The following is a 25,055-nucleotide window of genomic DNA, read 5'->3' as shown; positions in this document are numbered from 1 at the left end:
GTGCAGCCCGCCTCCAGTGGTGTCGCGACAGGCGTGAATGGAGGGACGAATGGAGACGTGTCGTCTTCAGCGATGAGAGTCGCTTCTGCCTTGGTGCCAATGATGGTCGTATGCGTGTTTGGCGCCGTGCAGGTGAGCGCCACAATCAGGACTGCATACGACCGAGGCACACAGGGCCAACACCCGGCATCATGGTGTGGGGAGCGATCTCCTACACTGGCCGTACACCACTGGTGATCGTCGAGGGGACACTGAATAGTGCACGGTACATCCAAACCGTCATCGAACCCATCGTTCTACCATTCCTAGACCGGCAAGGGAACTTGCTGTTCCAACAGGACAATGCACGTCCGCATGTATCCCGTGCTACCCAACGTGCTCTAGAAGGTGTAAGTCAACTACCCTGGCCAGCAAGATCTCCGGATCTGTCCCCCATTGAGCATGTTTGGGACTGGATGAAGCGTCGTCTCACGCGGTCTGCACGTCCAGCACGAACGCTGGTCCAACTGAGGCGCCAGGTGGAAATGGCATGGCAAGCCGTTCCACAGGACTACATCCAGCATCTCTACGATCGTCTCCATGGGAGAATAGCAGCCTGCATTGCTGCGAAAGGTGGATATACACTGTACTAGTGCCGACATTGTGCATGCTCTGTTGCCTGTGCCTATGTGCCTGTGGTTCTGTCAGTGTGATCATGTGATGTATCTGACCCCAGGAATGTGTCAATAAAGTTTCCCCTTCCTGGGACAATGAATTCACGGTGTTCTTATTTCAATTTCCAGGAGTGTATAATGGGCGGCATAACCTAAAAACATTTTTGTTCTACATATTTATGCTCCGGTCTGTTACTTAAAAGTAAACACTAATTTTATTTGCAAATTGTTGATTTTTAGCGTGAAACAGAAGGATGTTACGGTAAGAACAAAAAAGAAAAAAATACAGATTTATTAAGTAGCGCTAGAAAACCCAGTTTGCTCAAGAAAGATGATGTTTACAAAAAAGGTCAGACAAGTGCTTCAACATGTTTATGTTATTCGTAAACAATTTTCGAACTACTTTCATTGCTTATAAAATAGATTTTATATTTTGTAGGGATATACAATAAACAAGGGATTAACACCGGACGATACGCAATTCTAATTGTGTGCGAAACAAACAAACAAACAAGTCGTCGGTCGGCTCCAAGTTTGTCTCTCACAGATTCATTTATGTTTCTTCCGCTACCAGTGCTACCAATACTACCGGCAATCCTACCGTTACTACGTCATTTGTATATTGCACCAAAACTACCGAACGCAACTCTATCTACGTCACAAACTCTCCCTCACTTGTCGGCCATATACTGGCAATGAAAATTGTTTCCAACACCAGTATTCGAGTGGGCTGTCTGTTAGTCGAACACTACAGAGCAGTTGTGCGTTAACGAGGCTACGTGGCGGCTTCTTAAAAACACAATGTGTAAGTGTCAGGTAGTCTTTGCTGGAAGTATTTGCCTGGCGAGTGGTCTTACATAAAAGTTAAAAGTTGACGGTAAACGGTAGACGAGAAGGGAATAGAAACTTTTGATACGTGGTGCAACAGATTAATAAGTATATTGGTAGATCAAATAACTAATGCAGAGTTACTGAATCGAATCGTAGCGAAAAGAGATCTATGGTACAACTTATGGAAAGGGAGATATAGGTCGACAGGATACATGTTCCTTGATAACAGTTAATTTGGTAATTGGCTGAAGGAAGACAGGTAAAACATGTTGACGGAGATGAAGGCTTGATTACAGTAAACTGATTCAATTGATGTAGGCTGTATTAATTATACAGAGCTACACATACACTGGATACGCAGCCGTGGAGGGCTTCATCCAACCAGTCTTGGGACATACAGCCACGAGAACTGAGCACACAGCACAATATATGCTAGACCATCAAAATTTAGTTTCAGACAGTAGCATGTGCGTCCTTATGGGTCATTTATTTATTTGGTTTTGTGCATTTATTTCAACTAGCAAGATTATTAAGTCCATCTCTTACATCTAAAGAGACATCCTTAATGAGTCAACACTACAATATGCAAACTTCATAACGATGATAATAATAATAATAATAATAATGACAACAGATACAGAAATAATGTAAGACATTTAAGAGATGTCCGTCTCATTAAGGCTGTGTTAATCAATTTCTGCATTAAGTTCTTAGCGACTGAGATTAATGGCATCGAACAGAAATGTAACAACAGTACACAAGGAATAAAATTCGGAGAAGAAGTTGACTGGTCAGAGGAATAATGCAGAATACTGGTTTGACGAATCCCGCCAAAATTTCTTTTCCTGTGCCATCCTTTTCATCTCAGAGAAGCACTTGAAGCATACGTCCTCAATTGTTTGCTGGATTTATTCAAATGTTTGTCTTTTTCTGCAGTTTTCACCCTCTAGAGCCGCCTTTCGTACCACGGAAGCTAATCCCTGATGTCTTAACACATGTCCAGTCATCCTGTCTCTTCTTCTTGTCAGTGTTTTTCGTATATTACTGTCCTCGTCGAATCTGTGGAGAACCTCCTCAGTCAATATCTTATCAGTCCACGTAATTTTCAACGGTCTTATGTAGCACCACATCTCAAACGCTTCTATTCTCTTCTGTTTATGTTTTCCCATAGTTCATGTTTCGCTACCATACAATGCTGTGCTCCAAATGTATATACTCAGAAATTTCTTTCTCAGATTAAGGCCTGTATTTGATACTAGTAGTTAGCCAAGAAAAGTCTACTAGTATCAAACACAGGCTTAATTTGAAGAAGAACTTTCTGAGAATGTACGTCTGGAGCACAGCGTAGTATGCTAATGAAACTTGGACTGTGGGAAAGCCGAAACATAAGACAATCGAAGTATTTGAAATGGGGTGCTGCAGAAGAACTTTGAATATTAGGTGGACTGATAAGGTAGGGAGAGATAAGGTTCTCCACAGAATCGGCGAGAAAGGATTATTTGCAAAATACTGAGAAGAAGATGGGACGGGTCATTAAGACATCAGGGAATAACTTCCAAGGTGCCAGAGGGAGCTTTAAAATATACAGTTGTGTAGGAAAACAGAGATTGGAATTTCTAATGCTTTCTCGGTATTCTCTTGCTGCCTAGGTAGCAGAATTCCTTAACTTTCGTCTTTCCTTGACTTGCTTTCAGTTCATAGTCTGTGCTCATTAGACTGTTCATTCCATTCAACATATCCTGTAATTCTTCTTCACTAGCAGTGACGATAACAATGTCATCAGCGCATTTTATCACTGGGATCATTTGTCCTTGAATTTTAATCCACTCCTGAACCTTTCTTGTATTTCCGTCATCTCTTCTTCGATGTATAGATTGAACAGGAGGAGCGAAAGACTCTGTCCCTCTCTTATACCTTTCTCAGTGCGATCACTTTATTCTTGGTCTACCAGTCTTATTGTTCCCTCTTGGTTCTTGTACATATTCACAGAATGATCACAGAATGAAGGCATATTGTATATTACCCGTCTTTTCCTGTAGTACACTCCTATTTTTTCAGAATTTCGAACATCTTGCACCATTTTACACTATCGAACGCTTTTTCCAGCTCGATAAATCCTGTGAAGGTGTCTTAATTTTTCTTCAGTCTTGCTTCCATCATCAACCGCGTCAGAACTGCCTCTCGCCTAGAGGCAAACTGATCGCCATCCAAGGATCCTCAGTTTTCTTTTCTTCTGTTTATTATTCTTGTTGGCAACTCAGATGCATGAACTGTTAAGCTTAACGTGCGACAATTCTCGCACTCGTCGGTCTTACTATCGTCGAAATTGTGCGGACTACGTTTTTCCGAAAGTCTGATGCTATATCGCCAGTCTGATACTTCCTGTATAACAACGTGAAGGGCAATTTTGTTGTCAATTCCGTTACTGATTTTAGAAATTCGAAAGGAAAGTCATCTATCCCTCCTGCTTTATGAGATCTTAAGTTTTCCAAAGCCCTTTTTCAATTCTGACTCTAATATTGCCACGTCATCTGACAAAAAATAGGGACAAGATAAACAGGGATAAAAGTTGTGACTTAGAGACTGCTGCAAAGTTCTACAAAAGGAAAACAGCTAAGCTACCCCGATAATAACAGACAACGCTTTAGTCTTCTCTCCAATCTAGAGTTGTTTTGCGTCAGAAACAGCACTCACTCCGTCTACAGGGCACAAGTGGCCCATCGGGACCATCCGACCGCCGTGTCAACCTCGGGTGAGAATGAGGATACGAGGGGGATGTGGTCAGTACACCACTCTATAAGAAACAGGGTGGTAGGCTTTTTTTTCAGAGTCGTATAACTGAAATGGAAAACATTTAGTGCTACGCAAAGGTACAGCCAAGGTGTTTGAAGTAAGCGAAGTTGTATTACCACTGTGAAATGAAGATGGGATTTGACATGTGAGGAGCTGTGTTGGGAATACCAATGACTAAGAAACCGATGAAGAAAATAAAGTGTGCGAAAATAGTGTCACCTTTCGGGTCACATCAACCCTAACTGTGTGTAGGAAGAATTGTGATCAAACAACCATTTTTACGCAAGCACACTTGGGTAACCCGTGTCGTCTTGAGGTTTCCTGTTTGAGTCATGTTGTAATATCATAGCACTAAAGATTTGGTGCAACTAAACATTTGTTTTATTTTAGGTGCAAATATCTTTCTAAGTTTATGGGTTCTGTGTACGAAAGAAGATATTTCCTGTACTCTGAAACAATTTGTTCTTCCTAATTTACAAGCTCGTGCAACTTACGGGGAGATCTTTCACTGGCCAGAATCAAGGAGTACTGGTGGAAGTGTTGCAGGAAAATCTCCGCTGATCAACAGTCATTGTGATATGAGGATGACCTGTGACTTCTTAGATTTTAGTTTAATAAGCAGGTTTCGTGCCTATCGTGATACGGAACTACGGGAAGAGAGTATATGTGCCCTTTTGGCGACCTTGTTGTTACGCGAGGTAACAGACACGTCAGTGCCGTTTGTAAAAAGTATCCTGCTGACGAGATGGACAGGGGGTTACCTTGTGCAGCGGTGTGAGGCCGTTCTGGTCCTTGCTGGCGAGGATTTGCACGGGCACCGGGTCGGCGCTGCGCATCTGGAAGAGGGCCAGGTCGTTTGTCACGGCGCCCATGTGCACGTCCCGGATGGTACCCTGCAACATACGTAAAGCGAGACTCCATCATTCCGACGCTGCGACTGGATCTCTCAGAAGAGAGAAAACCACTCTTCTGAGCTATAACTTGCGTTATTCATATACGATATGTTGCAAACAATATACCATCTGACCAAAGCTATACAGACAGCCACATGAAATGCGGAATTAATCACTAGATGTCACGAGAGGCGGATCTACCAATATAACAGGAGGCGGGGACTGTAGTGTTGTCAGCAGAGACGTGGTAAACAGCAGAACTGGTCGGCTATGAGAGCTCCGTGACTTCGGAAGTAGACTAATGTCATCCAACAAATCCATTATAGGGATTTCAACGCTTCTAAAGCTGCCCAATTCGACTTCTGGTGATAATCAAGTGGAAGAAACAACCACAGTTAAAGAAAGACCAGGCTGACATCATGCACTGGCCAACAGGGACCAAAAAATGGCTCTGAGCACTATGTGAATTAACATCTATGGTCATCAGTCCCCTAGAACTTAGAACTACATAAACCTAACTAACCTAAGGACAGCACACAACACCCAGTCATCACGAGGCAGAGAAAATCCCTGACCCCGCCGGGAATCGAACCCGGGCGCGGGAAGCGAGATCGCTGCCGCAGGACCACGAGCTGCGGACCAACAGGGACCGTCGAACATTGCAGAGAATGGTTGTAAAAATGGTTCAAATGGCTCTGAGCACTATGGGACTTAACATCTGAGGTCATCAGTTCCCTAGAACCTAGAACTACTTAAACCTAACTAACCTAAGGACATCACACAAATCCATGCCCGAGGCAGGATTCGAACCTGCGACCGTAGCAGACGCGCGGTTCCGGACTGAAGCGCCTAGGACCGCTCGGCCACGTCGGCCGACGAATGGTTGTAAAAAGTCGCATGAAGTCATCAGCTAGCACAATCACTGTGCATAGAGTGTTAAACACAATGGGGTACGACTGTCGAGCAGCTTCGCGTAAGGCACATATTTCTATAGTCCTTGCTAAGCAAGGCTTGAGGTGGTGTAACGAGCGACGTCACTGGACGGTGGACAGCTGGAAACGAGTGATCTGGACAGATGAATCAAGCTATACTCTCTGGCAATCCGATGGAATAGTTTTGGTTAGGGAAACGCCTGGACCACGTTCCAACACTATGGAGGAGGTGATATTTCGGTATGGGGGTGTATTCCACGTTTGCAACGTGTTCCCCTTATTGCGCTTAAGAAGGGTGTGAACACACTTTACAGCATTGTATACTACGTGCAATAAGGAAGATTTCGGAGACGATGATCGCATCAGTGAGACAATGTACGCTCTCGTAAAGCAGCATGTTTGAACCAATAGTTTGTGGCGAATAGCATTCCTAAAATAGATTGACCTTCCTAGAATCCCAACCTGAACGCAATAGAAGTTCATCAACTTCGCTCTAAACGCCGGCGATCTTCTCTGGTTTGGACTTCTGAGGAAAAATGGGCTGCCATTCTTCCACAGACATACCCCAGGAGAGTCCAAGCCGTCATAAAGGCGAAGGATGGATGCTTCCGATATTAATGTCCAATAATAGGTGTCGGAATACTTTCGATCAGATAGTATATCTCGATACAAGTAACCTGTTCCAAGCTAAAGGCGATAGTTTAAAGCTTTGCTTTTGATGATAAGGGTTATTATATTTGTTTTTGTATGATTGGTGTATTGTTTGTTGCTATTACTAGTTATGTTAATTCATTAAAACATCGATGCAAATGCGTCAGTCACTTTTGGAATACTCTGATTTGGCAAAATCCGAGTCCAGATTTGTAATTTATGAATCAAATGCAAGATTACAATGTCACAACTTTCCAGCCAGCCGCTTGCAAATAAAATTTAAAATTCTTTAATTAGTTTTCAACGCCAACTAGGGACGCCTTCTGCAGAAGAAACTGTTACCTTCCCTAACAATACCACAGGAAGGTACACTAACAGCAGGTAAGTATTAGAACAAACACTTAATTTTTACAAATTAAATTGCATAAAAATACTCACATGTATCCACATGCCCTTAGTGGCATATTTATATATTGTTTTAAAATTTAGTCTATACCTGTTATGTATTCAGGGTGAAAATGTTTTAATTGTGGTTTTAATATTTTGATTAGAGCGATGTCGCTCAAATTTCCTTTTAACCACATGTGAGTATTTTTATGCAATTTAATTAGTAAAAATTAAGTGTATGTTCTAATGCCTACCTGCTATTAATGTACCTTCCTTTGATATTGTTAGGGAAGGTAACAATTTCTTTTGAAGAAGGCGCCCTTAGCTGACGGTGAAAACTAGTTAAAGAATTTTAAATTATATTTGCAACCGGTTCGCTGGAAAATTTTGACATTGTAATTAATTACGGTTGCTGATCACAGCCATGTTCAAAACATTAAATGCAACATTTATATATTTATGTAATGTGTCGTTTTGGTTCTGATAGTTTTTTTAGTGATTTTTGTATGTTTTCAGCCCTTCCATCACCTCGTCATCCCAGTTTGATGAATATAATACAAACATGATTTGCACGTGAAAAGAACGGGCAACCTGAGAGACCCTCATAAGTTATTTTGAACTACTGAATCGTCCTTAAAATTGTTTCGCAGTGTGATTTCCAACTGTGTAAATGATAATTACGTAACAATATTTGTTCCAAAAGACAGTTTGAAATTCTGACGTTAAGTTTGGTTGATGCCTTAATAATGACATCAGTGGCCACCGTAAGGAAAAAAGTTGTCTAATGCGAGTGTAGTTCCGGTAATGAGTTACGGCAGTTGACGACCGTGTAAGAATATTATTTTATTAATATAGTGAGCTCTCCTTTTAATGGTTTGTACACAGTGGAGCGTAGTGTAATGTTCTTTTGCTTGAGCAAGTAATGGTTGGCGTGGATAAAAATTTCGAAATAGATAGTAGGAATAGTACGATTAAACTCGTCACCGACTGCGGGCTCTCTAGGATGAATAACCTAAAACTTTCACTGCGAATATTGCCGAAATGGTAAGTGCTATATGCGCGGTTTTAACAGAATGGATTGGCAGTCAGATGCTCGTATTGGTAGCAAAAGAACACACTGTAATAATATTTCGCAAATGTATTTTTCGTGTAGACATACATTTTTTTAAATGGAACAATGCCTGTTGACATGAATAAACTAAAATCAGGGTAAATTAAAATGTAAAAGGTGTTTGTTGCAGGATTCTAGAGCAAGTTGTTTACGAAGTAACATACTTTGAAAAATTTGCAGACCGACACTTCTTTGTGCCATTCAACCTATGTAGTGCTAGGTAAGATGTCGTTATGTTTGCTTACAGTGCGCTTCTGTCTTTCTTGAGTACGATGCGAATTGCTAGTTAGTGTGCGACAGTGTAAGCATTGATCCAGAAAAAGCCGACATGGTCATGGTGTCTGGAGAGTATAGGAAGAATGCAGTTCGTTCTTGTACGGTGTATGCGGCAAGGTATCCCAGTAGACGTCAACCATCTCGGCGATTATTTACCAACCCCTTCACCCAGTTACGCGAAAGTGGTAGAGTAACATCTAGACAACGTAAGAGAAGGAAACAAGTGACAACAGAAGAGGGGTAAATTAATGTTGTTGCTACTGTTGCAGTTGATCCGCACGTCAGCTCCCGCGCAGTCACACGAGGAAGTGGCATGAGTCAGGCAACTGTCCTATGCATTTTCCATCGATATAGGTTCCATCCATATCACATCTCTCTCCATCAAGAGGCACATGGAAAAGATTATGAGAATCGTGTTAACTACTGTAGATGGGCATTAAGACAGGGTACTGTAGATATATCATGCATCTTGTTTAGTGATAAAGTGACGTTTACTACTCATGGCCAGGTAAATAGCCAAAACATGCACTGACAATCCACGTTGGCTTCGTCAGGTGAAACATCAGCGTCCATTGAGTGTAAACGTGTGGTGTGGGATAGTGAACCATCAGCTCATAGCCCGTTTTTCATAGACGGAACATTGAACGCCCATAAATACCGCAGCCTCCTAACAGGCCATCTTTCACGGATGCTAGAAGACGTTCCTCTGCAGACTAGAAGAAACCTGTGACTCCAACATGATGGGTGTCCAGCTCATAATGCACGAAGTGCTACAGCACGTATTCACGAATTGTTTCCAAATCGTTGGACTGGACGCAGGGGACCTGTACTTTGGCCGCCCCTTCCCCAGATTTGACGTCTGTAGATTTTTTCTGTTGGGATAGTTGAAAGACGCTGTCAACATATTAACTGCACTCGATAATATGCAACGACTTTCTGCTGTAACCTGCTCGCACATCTCCGCTGAAATGCTAGCACGTGTACAGCAATCGTCCCATACCAGACTGGAAGCATGTACTGCCGCTGCCGGTGGTCATTTTGAACACATGTGATGGTCAATTGTCTCGTTACTGGTCTGTTATGGCGACGTAACTATGTATGCTCTTGTGTTGTTCTTTAGTGTGTGCTACCACAGCTATAGTACAAGTGACGGTGTGGGATCTTTTCAAAATACGATATCTCGTAAATAACTCGCAGTAGAATCCTGCAACAAACACCATTGGCGCAATGATTTACCCTGCTTTTAGTTTGTTAATGTCGATAGGCACTGCTCCATTTAAAAAAGTGTATGTTTGCACATCAAATACTCTTTTTAAGTATTATTACAATATGTTGACTGGCTAACAATACGAGCATCTGACTACCAATCCATTCTGTGAAAACCACACATCAACAGCACTTTCGATATCCGGAATATCTGCGGTGTAAGTTTTAAGTGATTCACTCTGTGTAGCCGCACCATTAACTGCCAATATAAACCACGCCTATAAATTTAATGCTAAAAGAAGAAAAAATAACAGATAACCATTTAATAAGGGCATAATTGTTCGAATCCGTTAGTAGCGGTTTAAATCTTCATTCTTTAACGATGTAGACTTTTATTACTATCGGTACATTTCTCAAAGCACGAATATCTCTACAGTATTCTGAACGGATGAATGGCAATCTCAGTGTCGGAATTCCGTACGCGTCTTGCTTCTTGATCAACTATAGCAGAGAGAGTCCATCATAATTCAAGCATTAAAACTGATAATGGATTCCGAAGAAATGACGGGCAGAGGAGACAACAATACGTGTCGAGGGTAATAGGCCACTAAAAGGCAGACAACGACAGAAAACTCGTAATACAGCGTGATATACAATAATGCAACAAAAAAGTTCAACGAGACTAGAGATAAGATACGAAAATTGAGCTGAATCAAAACAACCACAACATATAGACATGCCGAAATCACAAACGGAGGATGAAGAGATCGAGAAAGTATATGTGGGAAACGAGCGGATAATTCAGTACCGTACATAGAAGCTTGTAAAAGTCGAATTATTGAGTGAGATTTAGATTTAAATGTTATAGTAGCCGAAAGATTAGAAAACAGCAGTAGGGGAGAGAGAGAGAGAGAGAGAGAGAGACTCCTCCGCTTACAATATCACAAAACAGGTGAAACTGGAAAGGCCCAAATGACACGTGAAGATACCAGCTTGATTACATCAAGGTTCCTCACAAGCGACTTCTAATAAAATTGCTTGCCTGTGTAGTATCGTCTCAGTTGTTCGACTGGATTTGTGATTTTCTGACGAAAAGGTCACAGTTAGTAGTAACAGACGGCAAGTCATCGTGTAAAACAAAAGTGATATCTACAGTTTCCAAGGCAGTGCTGCCCCTATTCTACATGAACGATTTTGGTGACAATATGAGAAGCCCTCTTATATTGGTGGCAGGTGATGCTGTCATTTCCTATCTAGTAAAGTCATCATTAAATAATGAAAGCTTCATGGTCTTCCACATGAATGCTTAACGGAATCCGTTGAAGTTCGGTTACTGATTAATCATGCAAATCTAAATGCTGTAAATGTAACTAAACATCTAAGGATTACCATTAAGAAAAACTTAAAATTGTTACGATTAGTTAGATAATGTTGTGGGGAAGGGCAACCATGGACTGCATTTTATTGGCAGATCATTTAGAAGATGCAACCTGTCTACTAAACAGACTGCACACACTACACTTGTCCGGCCTCTTCTATTCTTGCTGTGCGGTATGAGATCCTTGGCAGACGGAGGACATCGAAAAAATTCAAGGAAGATCACATTGTTTTGTGTTATCCCTAAATAGGAGACAGAGTGTCATGGATATGATACACGAATTGTGATGGCAATCATTAAACCAATGGCGTTTTTCGTTGCGGTGAGGTCTTTTCACAAATTTGCAGTCACCACCTTTCTGCCAGGAGTGCAAAAATATTTTGCTCGCACCTGTATACAGAGGAATTTTATCATTGACAAAAACTAAGAGAAATCAGAGCTCCCACGGAAAGATTTAAGTGTACCTCATTCCTGCGTGCTGTTCTGTAGTGGAATGGTGGTTCGATTGACCAACTTCCAGGCACTTAAGTGTGGATTGCAGACTAGTCATGTTGATGTAGATGGTAAGACAGAGATTGTGAAATCAGATATTGGGTTTAAGGCGTCCGAAGAAGCAGATGTATGCTCAAATCACAAATTAATAATGATGAAGATTAGTCTGGAGTTTAAGAGAAACGTCGGAAAGAATCAACGTACATGCAAATGAGATACTGAAGTAGTCAGGAATGAAGATGTGCGTTCGCAGTTCTCTGAGGCTGTAGTGATTACAGTACTGTATATCACAGTAGGGAATACAGCTGAGGAGCACGGAATTTTTAAAAGAGTTTTCACACTACCTGAATGCCGATGACCGTGTAGTTGAGCGCCTCACAAACCACACCAAACACTACCCGAACAGAAAAATATAGATAGAAGTACGGTAATAGCGAAAATACGAAGGCAACAGAAGAAACACTTCAGTTGATACATGAAAGAATGTACTACATAAATGTTCTGGAAAAGTAATAAATATAGAGATATAAATCACTTAGGAACAAAATCAACAGGAAGTGGAAATAAATAAAAGCGAAACGGCTGCGGAAAAAAGTGAATACATGGGAATAGAAATCGTTGTCGGAAAGCCAGTTTTAGCATACAGAAAATTTAAAAGAACTTAGAAAGAATTTTGTTACTAAGATGTCCACGACAATTGTACAAAAGCAAACCACAATATTAAATACAGAGGAGGCAATGGATAGATGGGAAGTCTACATTCAAGGTCTGTTCGAAGTGAAGGAAGTGTCTGATAACGAAAATGGTTCAAATGTCTCTGAGCACTATGGGACTTAACGTCTACGGTCATAAGTCCCCTAGAACTTAGAACTACTTAAACCTAACTAACCTAAGGACATCACACAACACCCAGTCATCACGGTCTGATAACGCCATTGAAGAATAAATAATTGCCGATTTGAACAATATGTTAAATTCAGTCTTAGAATCAGAATTAGATAGAAATTGGGAAGATTTGTAATCAACCGTGGTAGAAGCCATGAATAACATATCAAGGGGAGGGTTGTTAAATCACTGCGAGAAATGATTATTTTAGTTAGTGTGTCGAATGTATGACACTGGTGACATACCGACTGAATCTCGGATAAATAGCACCCGTACAGCCCCCAAGTTTGCAAGGGCATAAAAATGCGAGAACACACTATTAGCTTGATAGCCCACCCACTCAAGTTGCTGAAGTGAATGATATACACAAAAATTTAATGGAAAATTATGAATCTGGTAGATGACGACCAGTTTGGCTTCATAAAACATAAAACCGGCAATGCACCAGGGAGGTAGTTCTGACGCTAGCTTGATAGCGGATATAAGGCAAGGAAAATTAAAGCTGTCTCGTAGAATTTTTCTAGCTGGGAAAAACGTTCGACAACGTAAACTCAAAGGCAAGACGTTTGAAAATCGTGGAAAAGTAGGTGTGCACTTTAAGGAAAGGTGGGTAATATACGGTATGTACGACAACCAAGAGTGAATAATAAGAATGGAAGGACGAGAGGCAACTGACTGGATTAAAAAGAGCTCAAGGCAGGGATACAGCCTTTATCCCCGCCTGTTCAGCCTTCACACATAAGGACAAATGAATGAAGTAAAAGACAGAATCATACGTCTGATTAAAATTCAAGCTGTAATGAATTTTAAGAGAAGTATGCATCAAACTAATTAATAGTAGAACATCAGTTTACCGAATTAAATTATGAAATAATAAATGAATAGTGCGAACTACTAAATAAAATCATGTAGGACAGCAACCAGATGATTTAAAGTTTGACCTAAATGCCTGCATACAATTATGGTAATGGTGGCCTTAAAATGACAAAATCTATAAATCAGTTGAATGATATTTAAATCAATAGCGCACATGTTGTTACGAGTGTAGGCAGCGCATTTACACGCATGTGTGGGATAAGTGCATAAAGCTGTGCATTAATTCACGAAGGACCAGTAGTAAAATCTCAATGTCTGTTGGCACAGAATCTCGTTGACATACGCAGCATAATGTAAAATTGGTAATCATCAAGGCTACTGCGACTATACTCGGCGACAGCATCAATGGCCTGTGGCTGCGCATTTCACAAGGGATGCTGCGTTGTCAACTCGGCAGAAAGTGTACCTGTATTGCCAAAGGCCGCTCCAGCGCGTCCCTGCACTTTGGCAATATCGCAGACCGGCTCGTCTGAACGAGTACACTTTAAAAATAAGGTCCCTTGCCCTGTTTGTGAAACACTTGGCACTTTCTAAGTGCTTGATCAATTACGAAAAGACTCACAGAACACATAGAAATAAGTCAATCGTAGTTTCCCATACGTAAAACACCATAGAAAGCTCAAATGTGACGGAAGTTTACACAGTGCAGAACACGGAAACCGACTGAGCGCTGATTGGCTACCTGCAAAACAGTCTACTACACATCCCTGGTCCAGAGGCCATAAATGCAGTCTCGAATTATGATAAAGAACATGTTCGTCATATAATTTAAAATCATGAAAGACAGCAAAATTAAAATTCACATCTGCTTACCACCAGTTAAATAACTATAAAGTTTGTGTAGATACAGCAGACTATCACTGAAAGGCATTTGAAAATTCTAAGCCCTGGCTGAATTCAAAGTCCACAGCTCACTTCCACGAAATTATTTAAAATCCCGAAGTACTCCCCAGTGTTCAACTCACGACCACAAAATAATCTAGTCCTTTCAACGTTGTCTGAAAGCCTGCAGCACTCTGATCACGCAAATCTCATCGATCTTACCGCACCAACCAAAAGGCCACGTGCTCCATTGTGCAAGATGCTTTAAAGGCGCGGTCGCATGATCACTGCTCAACTCAAGATGAAACAAAATGAGCACTATTCGCTTATCAGTACTGATTTTACATACACATATACTAGGTGGCCCACGCAAGCTGTTCTCTATAGTTCGATGTTTGTCGCATACGTTAGTGTAAGAAGGTTTCGTCACTACTGTCCAAAGGGGAAGTGCACGTACAAGCGAACCTCCACCAAGCTGTCCGGCGTCTGCGTGCGTTTACCTGCTGGTTCCGTTCTGATAAGGCTGCAGAAAGTGTCAACACTTCTGTCTTACACTTTCTGCAGGACCTGACCATCATTTTGCAGGACAATGCTCAAGCACGTTCAGTGAAAGCTGTTACTGATTTGTTTGACTGGTGGGGCTGCTAAGTACCATACCACCTACTGCACTCCCCTGACTTAAGCTCTCGTGAGTTCAACTCGATTTCTAAACACTTCACGGCATTCGCTTCAGAACTGGTACAAATTCGTCGGGCAATAGACCGCGTCGCTCGAACTTTCAACACAACTGACACTGCTAAGAATATCCTACGACCTTCACATCGCTGGCGACGGGTTATACACAATGCTGGTGACTACTTTGAAAGTCAGTAAAACTTTGAAACACGTATGTATTTTGTACGAACTGTAAATAAATAGTTGTCACTATTAAAGTGCCAACCCTCGTACATGTTTTATTTTCGGCTGAGAAAAACATGCGGTGTATTACACTCTGGGCAACCCTCGCAGTTGCGCTCAGGTTGTTTACGAGTGTATAGCCGTGTTATTTAAGCTGATGCGGGCACTGGTTTGGTTTTACATGATATTTTGTCTGGCGATATAAGCTCATCCACTACGTCACCATGTAGGGCGTGATAATGGCTTAATGGAATGCCAACACCGGTTACCTCTGCAATAAATCAGAGACGAAATACAGCTGTTGGTTCATTTATTGCTGGTTATATGTATCTGAAATACTATGTTTACAAACAAGATTCAATTTGCATCGAGCTCGTCTCATCACTGCACTTCATAAGCTGTATTTCGATGTCTTATAGCGTGTCTTTAAGGATTTTTTGTAGAATATCACAATTTGTCTCCATGTTTCAGACAAATGCAGCCTCCACTTGTCTGCGTCCTTCGCAAGCACGCTGCTCAGTTCCCGCGCTTCCTCCTAGCACATGGAAATTTCCCTGGCTGACGGCTCACTCGTTGCCTGCCTCTAGTCAACTACTGCAACTTGCACACAGCGCTCGGCCTGATCATGGTCCTCGCAGGCCCGTCAAATATTCTCAGGGCTACGTTATGTCTTGCGAACCAGCTGCTCGTAATGTTACAAACAGGGTGAACAGTCTACTGAACACACAGCATCGTAGTAATAGCTAAAAGACAAGTCCTGTAAACGATACAGAAGTTAACTAAAAAATAATATTGAGAATAAATGATGTTAGGAGGAATTCCGCTGACAGCGGGTAAAATGGCTGTTTATTGAAACACAACTGGTTTCGCATCCTAATGCCGCATCATCAGATGTTACCTACATGGTAAAGAGCAAAGTACAGTGTCATCACATTTTGTGGATATTAAAATTAATAAAGGAATGTCTGAACCAAACGTACTCACAACGTTGAAAGGCCATAGGCATACCCATCGCTCCTAGTCAGAATTTACTATTTAGTGAATACCGTCAAAATAAGGCGAGCGAAATGTAACGAAGACGTGCTCCATTCATTTCGAGCAAATTGCTGATAGGTGAAACTTGCCATTACAGAGCCATGTTTTAATATTTGCCTGCATCTAAAAAGAAAAAAAAAGTTTATAGTGAGAGGACGTTGAAAATTTTTGGATGGGTCGGATTGGCGATGAAAAATTGTCAGTGCTAACGTGATTATTTGCGCACTATGCAAACCACCATGTACATTCGAAACCGGTCATGAATAAATAAAAATTGAAGAAAAAGCGGCGATTGGTTGCAGTGATTCCTGAAACCTTTAACAAGACAGTCGCAGTGTTCCAAATCCAGAATGGATAAAAGTTTTATAAAAAAGAAAATACACAGTTCACGTTGAATAACCAATTATAATTAAAACACCATAGCATTCTAGCTAATTTTGATTGTTTATACGATTAGATCTTAAAACGTAATAAAATTCTAAGCTAAGTGACCCAGCGTTATGAAGATTTGTGACGTCACACTGTCCACATGAGTAGCTTCCATTCTGACACCCAGCTAGTATGTCTCACATGTTAGTGCGGGCCGCTTTTACTTTGCCCAACACATGGCTGCCCAGCGGTCACACCTGTAAAACAGTGCTGCCACCTGATATATTTTATTTAGTGATATGCATAGCGCCGCGACTAGAAATGTTGGCAGTGACAATATTTTATCGTCAATCAGGCCTGTCTAAACGTTTCAACGTCCTCTCACTATAATTTTTTTTTCTTTTTAGATGCAGGCAAATTTTAAAACATAGGTCTGTAGCCGCTAGTTTAACCTATCAGCAATTTGTCCCACATGGATCTTCGCTACCTTTCACTAAATAGTAAATTCTGACTAAGAGCGATAGATATGCCTTTGATCTTTCAACGTGGTGAGTATGTTTTAGACATTCATTTATTAATTTTAATATCAGTAAACTGTAGTAATACTGTATTTTGCTTTTTACCATGTAGGTAACACCTGATGTTGCGGCTTTAGGCCGCGAAAGCATTTGTGTTTTAATAAACAACCATTTTACCAGCTGTTGGCGGAATTCTTCCTAGCGCCATAACTTTCCGCAGCTGCGGATGCCCAGAATATAGTTTTTGATTCAAAGACAAAGCTAAAGAGCTGGGGCGCAGAGGAAGCAAACACAGGTAGAACGAGGGACCAAACGGTCGAGATCAGAGGGCGCAGACCGGAGAAGTCCTGTGAAATAAGTTACGTGACGCGCTTAATAAAGCAAGGGTTAGACGATAACGCAAGAAGTAACAGAATTAATGAGGGGAATGATTATAATGGAGTAAACAAGGAAACAAGGATAATGAAAGCAGCCCTTGTGCGATAAAAGAAAAGTGAGGGGATAGAAGGCACGACTTCAGAAACAAGGGGCAAGAACTGAGAGAGACAGAGCTGAAGCTGCGACAGGGAGAGATAGAGAGTCTATGGTGGGGAAAACGCTATGTCGTAGGAAGGCAACGAAAAGCTTAGAAAGCAGTTCTTTATCTCACAGGGAACGAATGTTATCCCCTCCACTCAGCCTCTGAAAGATATCTGAAGAATAAAGCACCAGGGTAGCCAATAAGGTAAAGTAAAGCCCTAGACACTATGTCATGTGAGGGACAGGCGCGTTCGAAGGAGAAAGCGAAACAAAACTCCAGGATGGAGCGATCAGGAGGAGTCAGTCGTCGGAGAAGGGTGCAGTGGGGAGAAAAAGCTAGAAACATGAAGACAGTGGCCGAAGTTGGGGAATTGGATATGAGTTATACGGAGACGTGGCCAGAGTTGTTTCAGAGTTAGACACGTTACGAAGTTGCACGCTCGGCAGCCACAGTGTTACGTTGCAGTCGCTGGGAGGAAGTTAGATAACTGCTAGGGCTCTCTGCTGGTCTTGGAATTCATACGAGGGTTGCAGTAAGCGGATAGAACGATGATAAACAGTCACTACATCTGTGTAAGCACTTTGCTTTAGTGTGGAGACACCTCCGCTAGAAAAGTCTTTTTGTAACGTCACATTGTCTACATCTACATCTACATCCATACTCCGCAAGCCATCTGACGGTGTGTGGCGAAGGTTACCTTGAGTACCTCTATCGGTTCTCCCTTCTATTCCAGTCTCGTATTGTTCGTGGAAGGAAAGACTGTCGGTATGCCCCTGTGTGGGCTCTAATCTCTCTGATTTTATCCTCATTGTCTCTTCGCAAGATATACGTAGGAGGGAGCAATATACTGCTTGATTCCTCGGTGAAGGTATGTTCTCGAAACTTCAACAAAATCCCGTACCGAGCTACTGAGCATCTCTCTTGCAGAGTCTTCCAATGGAGTTTATCTATCATCTCCGTAACGCTTTCGCGATTACTAAATAATCCTGTAACGAAGCGCGCTGCTCTCCGTTGGATCTTCTTTATCTCTTCTATCAACCCTATCTGGTACGGATCCCACACCGGTGAGCAGTATTCAAGCAGTGGGCAAAGAAGTGTACTGTAACCTACTTCGTTTCTTTTCTGCCTGCATTTCCTTAGGACTCTTTCAAAGAATCTCAGTCTGGCACCTGCTTTACCGACGATTAATTTCATATGGTCACTCCATTTTAAATCACTCCTAATGCGTACTCCCAGATAATTTATGGAATTAATTTTTTCCAGTTGCTGACCTGCTATATTGTAGCTAAATGATAAAGGATCTTTCTTTCTATGTATTCGCAGCACATTACACTTGTCTACATTGAGATTCAATTGCCATTACCTGCACCATGCGTCAATCCGTTGCAGAGCCTCCTGCATTTCAGTACAATTTTCCATTGTTACAACCTCTCGATGTATTACAGCATCATCCGCAAAAAGCCTCAGTGAACTTCCGATGATATTCACAAGGTCATTTATATATATTGTGAATAGCACCGGTCCTACGACACTCCCCTGAGGCACACCTGAAATCACTCTTACTTCGGAAGACTTCTCTCCATTGAGAGTGATATGATGCATTCTGTTATCTAGGAACTCTTCAATCCAATCACACAATTGGTCTGATAGCCCATATGCTCTTACTATGTTCATTAAACGACTGTGGGGAACTATATGAAACGCCTTGCGGAAGTCAAGAAACACGGCATCTACGTGGAAACCCGTGTCTATGGCCCTCTGAGTCTTGTGGACGAATAGTGCGAGCTGGGTTTCACACGATTGTCTTTTTCGAAACCCATGCTGATTCCTACAGAGTAGATTTCTAGTCTCCAGAAAAGTCATTATACTCGAACATAATACGTGTTCCAAAATTCTACAACTGGTCGACGTTAGAGACACAATAAAATTACCAGTTAAAAAGAGCTTATTATCCTTATCATCCTCTGATCATACCTATTCAAATTAGCGAATTTACGCCAGACACCCGAAGATCCCTCTCTCTCTGAGGCTGACCACTGAATCCCTTGTAGCAGGAATCTGTGGCTCTCAATGTTTGCAAAGCGCAAGCTCGGGATACAACAGAAATACGGAATGAAAGTACATGAAAGAAAGACGAAAACAACTAGCAGCAGAAACGACACTAGTGACAAATTTATCAATTTTGGTGACTATATAGTAGCCGAAATGAAGGAATTTTACTACTTTGGACGCAAAATAATGCAGTTCATTATAACATCACTGATAGAACTGTTTGGGGAGAAAAGTATTTATGTACTGCAGGCCATTAAAATTCGAAACCGAGAGAAAATAGCAAATAATTAAATTTATTTATTGTGAGTATGCGATTGTGAGACTACGGTCGGGTGCTGAGCATACTCCTGCAGTGCTAGTAAGACCTGTAACTGCTGACATGAAATCAAGTGAACTTAATCAATGAAAAGATCGCACAACAGTAACTACTGCAATCTGGAGTGACAATGGGCGTTGCAGTAATAAACATAACATGGATCTATATCTTGTAATATTTCTGGCTTTGCATGCATCATGTTCGGCAACAAGAAACTCTTTTTAGAGCTGTTGAAAAGGCAGATCTGACAAGATGACATAATGTTTTCTGAGGTACCGATGACAGATGGTTTGTTCGGTTCGGGTATCGTGAGAAAGACCGCCTATTTGTGGTCCTTCTCTGCGATTGGCTGCTGCATTCGGAATTTGCGCGCTAAAGTGACAATCTTCTATTATTAATATTAGACAAACTAAACAGCGTATTTACTTGCATATCATATTTAAAGCATCTCTCAATAGCGTGCCACCATTCCATTATTTCACAAGTATTAATAATCATTAGAATTGTGGTGTCACCGCCAGAAACCACACTTGCTAGGTGCTAGCCTTTAAATCGGCCGTGGTCCGTTAGTATACGTCGGACCCGCGCGTCGCCACTATCAGTGATTGCAGACCGAGCGCCGCCACACGGCAGGTCTAGTCTAGAGAGACTCCCCAGCCCAGTTGTACAGCCGACTTTGCTAGCGATGGTTCACTGTCTACATACGCTCTGATTTGCCGAGACGACAGTTTAGCATAGCCTTCAGCTACGTCACTTGCTACGACCTAGCAAGGCGCCATATTCAGTTACTATAATCTGAACAGACTTTGTACCGTCAAGAGCGACGTTCATAATTAATGGATTAAAGTTATCAAACTAACTACGTCCGCTTTCCGAATTCTAATTCCTTGTCTTATGAAAGGCAGACGAAGCACTTCGGTGATCTTCGGATCGCACCTAACTTGGATGTTAGCGGTTCGGCTGTAAAATCAGAGCTCGTTCGGCAGTCTCGGAGAACGGACATGTGGTCCGCCGCGGTATCAGTTAAGCTTTAGTTAGCAGTGTCTAGTGTGTAAATCAGAGCTGGTTCGGCAGTGTCGGGAGACAGACATGTAGTCTGCCGCGGTCAATGTTAGTTAAGACTTTATTAGAAATGTATGGTTATTTAGACAGATAGTTGAGACCAATGTGGTGCTAATTACGGAAATATGCAGTTCATTGATTTTCTGAAGGATAAAAATCATTTATGACTCTAAAAAGGAATGTAATTTTGCAGTTTCTCGTGTTCTGCTAATAAAAAGTGAGTGGCATTCCGTATAAACAAAGTGATTGGAAGTTTATTCATTTTTAAAACAACAGTTCCTCTCTAAGAGTTTCTTACAGCCTCAAGATTACGGATTCACGCCCTACGTGATGTTCTCTGCGCAGGGGCAACAACTATAGAAGACTGCAGGTTGATGAATATAGAAGTTATGCATTCCACTCAGGGCGGTGGAAGCAAATAGGCAGCTCGCATATACTGCAGTCTCAGTACAAATGAGATCAGTGACTTGTCATCTGTGGTAACACAGAGGAGGTATGAAAAAGGGAAATAGTTTTTAGGGAAAGAATTTATTATGCACACGTATATATCACCCTCTCTTCTGTCTAACTCTGTCTTCTTCAACTTGCCGTAAACTCACGAGACATATTAAATAAGGGTTTCATCTGACTACCGAATGAAACTAGAGGCCATACTCAAGTTAAATATATTACAAAAATGTAAAATTTCGTCAATAAACATGGACTGAATTTACAGTCAGAGCATAGAATGCACAATGATTCAATGAGATTCACAAAATGACATATTAATATCATGGCTGGAATGGGTGGAAATCGAATTATGAATAAAGTGATTAAAAGTCTCCGCGTAAACGCCAATGACTGAGAATTCAGCTAATCAATGGAACTGAAGACCAGAAAGAAATAACAGTCCCAGGAAGTTATATAAAGGCTACAGTTCCCTCACCTAAGCGCGTAATGGGTCACGTGAGCTGCCAATGTGCAGTTAAGCCAATTAAATCTTCGAAATAAACAAGTTCTGGTGCCCTGGTCACGACGTGTCCAATTTCTGCACATTTTCACTACACATCTACAGTTCTGCCGTGGCGGGTGACTGAAGCAGGCCGGCCGCTGTGACCGAGCGGTTCTAGGCGCTTCAGCCTCCGGAACCGCGCTGCTGTTGCGGTCGCAGTTTCGAACCCTGCCTCGGGCTTGGATGTGTGTGATTTCCTTACGTTAGTTAGGTGTAAGTAGTTCTAAGTCTAGGGGACTGATGACTCAGATGTTAAGTCCCATAGTGCTTAGAGCTATTTTGACTGAAGCGGTAGCACTGGTCTCTGAGTCTAACCACGACATTGCGACAGAGTACGAATTCTACAAGACGGAGGTGAAGATGGCTGCAAGGCTTCCGGAGGAGAAGAGCGTTACGATTGTCTCCCGAAGTCAAGGTGTTCTTCGGTGCCTGCCTAAGATGAAGTGTTCTCACCTCGCTATTATAGAAATTGTACTGGCTCCCCAGCATCGGAAAGTCTCTAACCAATTACAGTAAAGATTGCGAGCTCCGCCCAACGCAAAATTGAGAAACAAATTACAAAAATCCCTTCGCATACGTGTTTTGGCTCGATTAACCAATGATGTTGGCTGACTCTAAGAGTAGGGACAGAAACTCATAGTTCTCTTGCCAGGAGTGTGATTTTCCGTCCTGGCCAATGAGAGGAAAGGCACTTACACACATGCGAACCCTTACTGCGGCTATCAAAATAAGATTCGTGACCCAACCAATTTTACGAGAAGAATACCTGGTTGCCTGCTTTCTCGCCAGGGTGTCGTTTTTCGCTTTCAGAAGTGTCGAATTTGTTTTCACCCCCGCAGATTCGTATCTGCCTAAAAATCATTTTTTAGATTCCTCGTGGCCCTGAAGATTTACGGTCTCCTGGTTTCTGAAGGACGCCTCCCGCTAGGGGCTCTGGAGGTTAAGTCTGCAATTGCAAAACATTGCAATAAATATTTTGTCTTTGCATGAAATTAGGTTCCAGATGCAGTGAGGTAAGTCCACAGCTGCTATTACGGACGAGCTCTACTTTCTCAATATACCACGGAGTGATCGGGCACGTTACTGAGACATTATGTGGAAATGATACTCGTAGTCATAACTTGTGTGCTGCTGATCTTAATTGTTCAATTGTTCTTTTGGCGTAGAACTAATGATTACATACCTGAGGAGACACTCTCATCTGGACTACAAGCTGAAATCAAACACGTTTTTCAGTTCTTAAACCAATTTCTTGATGAATCATTTATCATTTGATGTTTGAACAGAAATTACGTAATATCCGTTTTTGTTGTGCTTGGATTATGCAGGCGTGTGTGTGTGTGTGTCGATATTTATTCTGTTATAAGTACGAGATCGGATTGCGTTTCCAAATTGTTTTCTATGGCATAAAAATTCGTACTTACTACATACATTAAAACTTCAGTACTTTAATTTCACTACCCAAGGGAGTGTGGCTCAGTTTTCCAACACACACACACACACACACACACACACACACACACACACACACAAACACAAACACACATCATAAGGACTAAAAGCCCGCTTTAAGAGGAATAATTTTTGTACACTGTATGGTTGTCCTTGTAGTAGACGAAATTTATTGCGGCCAGCTGTGAACGATAATTAGCTGTATTGGAACTGCAGTTGCACTTCTGACGACATTTTTGCAGCATCACTTGCTGTGACATGTGTATTTATTCAGGTCGTTTCTCTGACATAGAATATCAGAATATAATCTCTAAATAGTCAATATACACCCTGACAGAAAAAAAACAAACGAACACCAGAAAGTAATTAATGTACAGTAACAAAATTTTGGGAATACATTTGTTTAGGTAACATATTTGATTAACATTGCAAGATCACAGATTAATGTAATCGCGAGATAAAGCACTGCAAATGTGAAATTCTGGTGCATTACCAACCGACGTAACCGCCAGAATGTTGGATGCAAGAACACAAATGTGGATGCATTGCGTTGTACAGGTGCGGGATGTCAGTTTGTGGGATGGAGTTCCATGTCTGTTTGCACTTGGTCGGTGGTAAATACAGGAACAGTTAATGCTGTTGCGTAGAGCATGTTGGGTTACAACAGTGATATGTGGGCGAGCATTATTCTGTTGGAAAATATCCCCTGGAATGCTGTTTATGAATAGCAGCACAGACTGAATCAGTAGGTTCACGTAAAATTTTGCAGTCGGGGTGTGTGGGATAACCACGCCAGTGCTCCTGCTGTCACACGAGATCGCACCCCAGGTGTAGGTTCAGTGTGTCTAGCATACAGACAGGTTGGCTGCAGGCCCTCAACTGGCCTCCATCTATCCAGCACAGGACCATCACTTGTACCGAGGCAGAAACAGCTTTAATCAGAAAACACATCTCCACCCTATACATAATGACCTTTCTAGACTCTGAGAAGCTCATCTGCAGAAACCAGCACGGTTTTAGGAAAAAAGCGGCCATGCGAGACACAGCTGGCTCTCTTTGTGCATGATAGACAACAGGCTCTAGATACCGGCTCCCAGGTTGATGCCATATTTCTCGACTTTCGGAAGGCGTTCGACTCAGTTCCGCACTGTCGCTTGCTCCAAAAAGAGCGCGCTTACGGCATGTCAGATGACATAAGCGGTTGGATCGATAGTTTTCTAACAGGCAGGGAGCAGTATGTAGTCCTGAACGGGGTGACTTCAACAGAAACAAGAGTAACTTCAGGTGTGCCTCAGGGCAGTGTAATATGTCCGCTGCTTTTTACGATTTACATAAACGATCTGGTTGATGATACCGACAGCGGCATTAGACTGTAGTCTACAGGAAATTAGTATCACACGAAAGTTGTGAACAAATCACTGATGATTTGCAGAAAATGAATGCGTGGTGTAATGACTGGCAGTTATCTCTCAATATTAGTAAGTGTAACTTACTGCGTATAACAAGGCGAAAATCCCCATTGATACAAAATACATACCCAGTCTTTGGAAGCGGTAAAATCCGTCAAGTATCTGGATGTGACTATTGGGAATGATCTCAAAAGAAATGATCAGATTACACAAGTAACGGGCAACTCTTGATTGCGGTTTATTGGTAG

At 41.8% G+C, this 25,055-nt stretch overlaps 1 protein-coding gene across 1 annotated transcript in view; it reads right to left on the bottom strand.

The window, feature by feature from the left end:
• LOC126252289 (uncharacterized) overlaps window positions 1–25,055 on the bottom strand; it is a 485,958-nt gene that overhangs the window by 225,676 nt on the left and 235,227 nt on the right. The window contains exon 7 of the mRNA XM_049953169.1: window positions 5,039–5,170. Within this exon, the coding sequence (XP_049809126.1) occupies window positions 5,039–5,170 (132 nt within the window). The remainder of the gene's footprint in view (window positions 1–5,038; window positions 5,171–25,055) is intronic.

Source organism: Schistocerca nitens, chromosome 4 (genome assembly GCF_023898315.1).
Source record: "Schistocerca nitens isolate TAMUIC-IGC-003100 chromosome 4, iqSchNite1.1, whole genome shotgun sequence".
Classification (NCBI taxonomy): Eukaryota; Metazoa; Arthropoda; class Insecta; order Orthoptera; family Acrididae; genus Schistocerca; species Schistocerca nitens.
The sequence above is the reverse complement of the archived record's forward strand: the minus strand, read 5'-3'. Positions and strand labels throughout refer to the sequence as shown.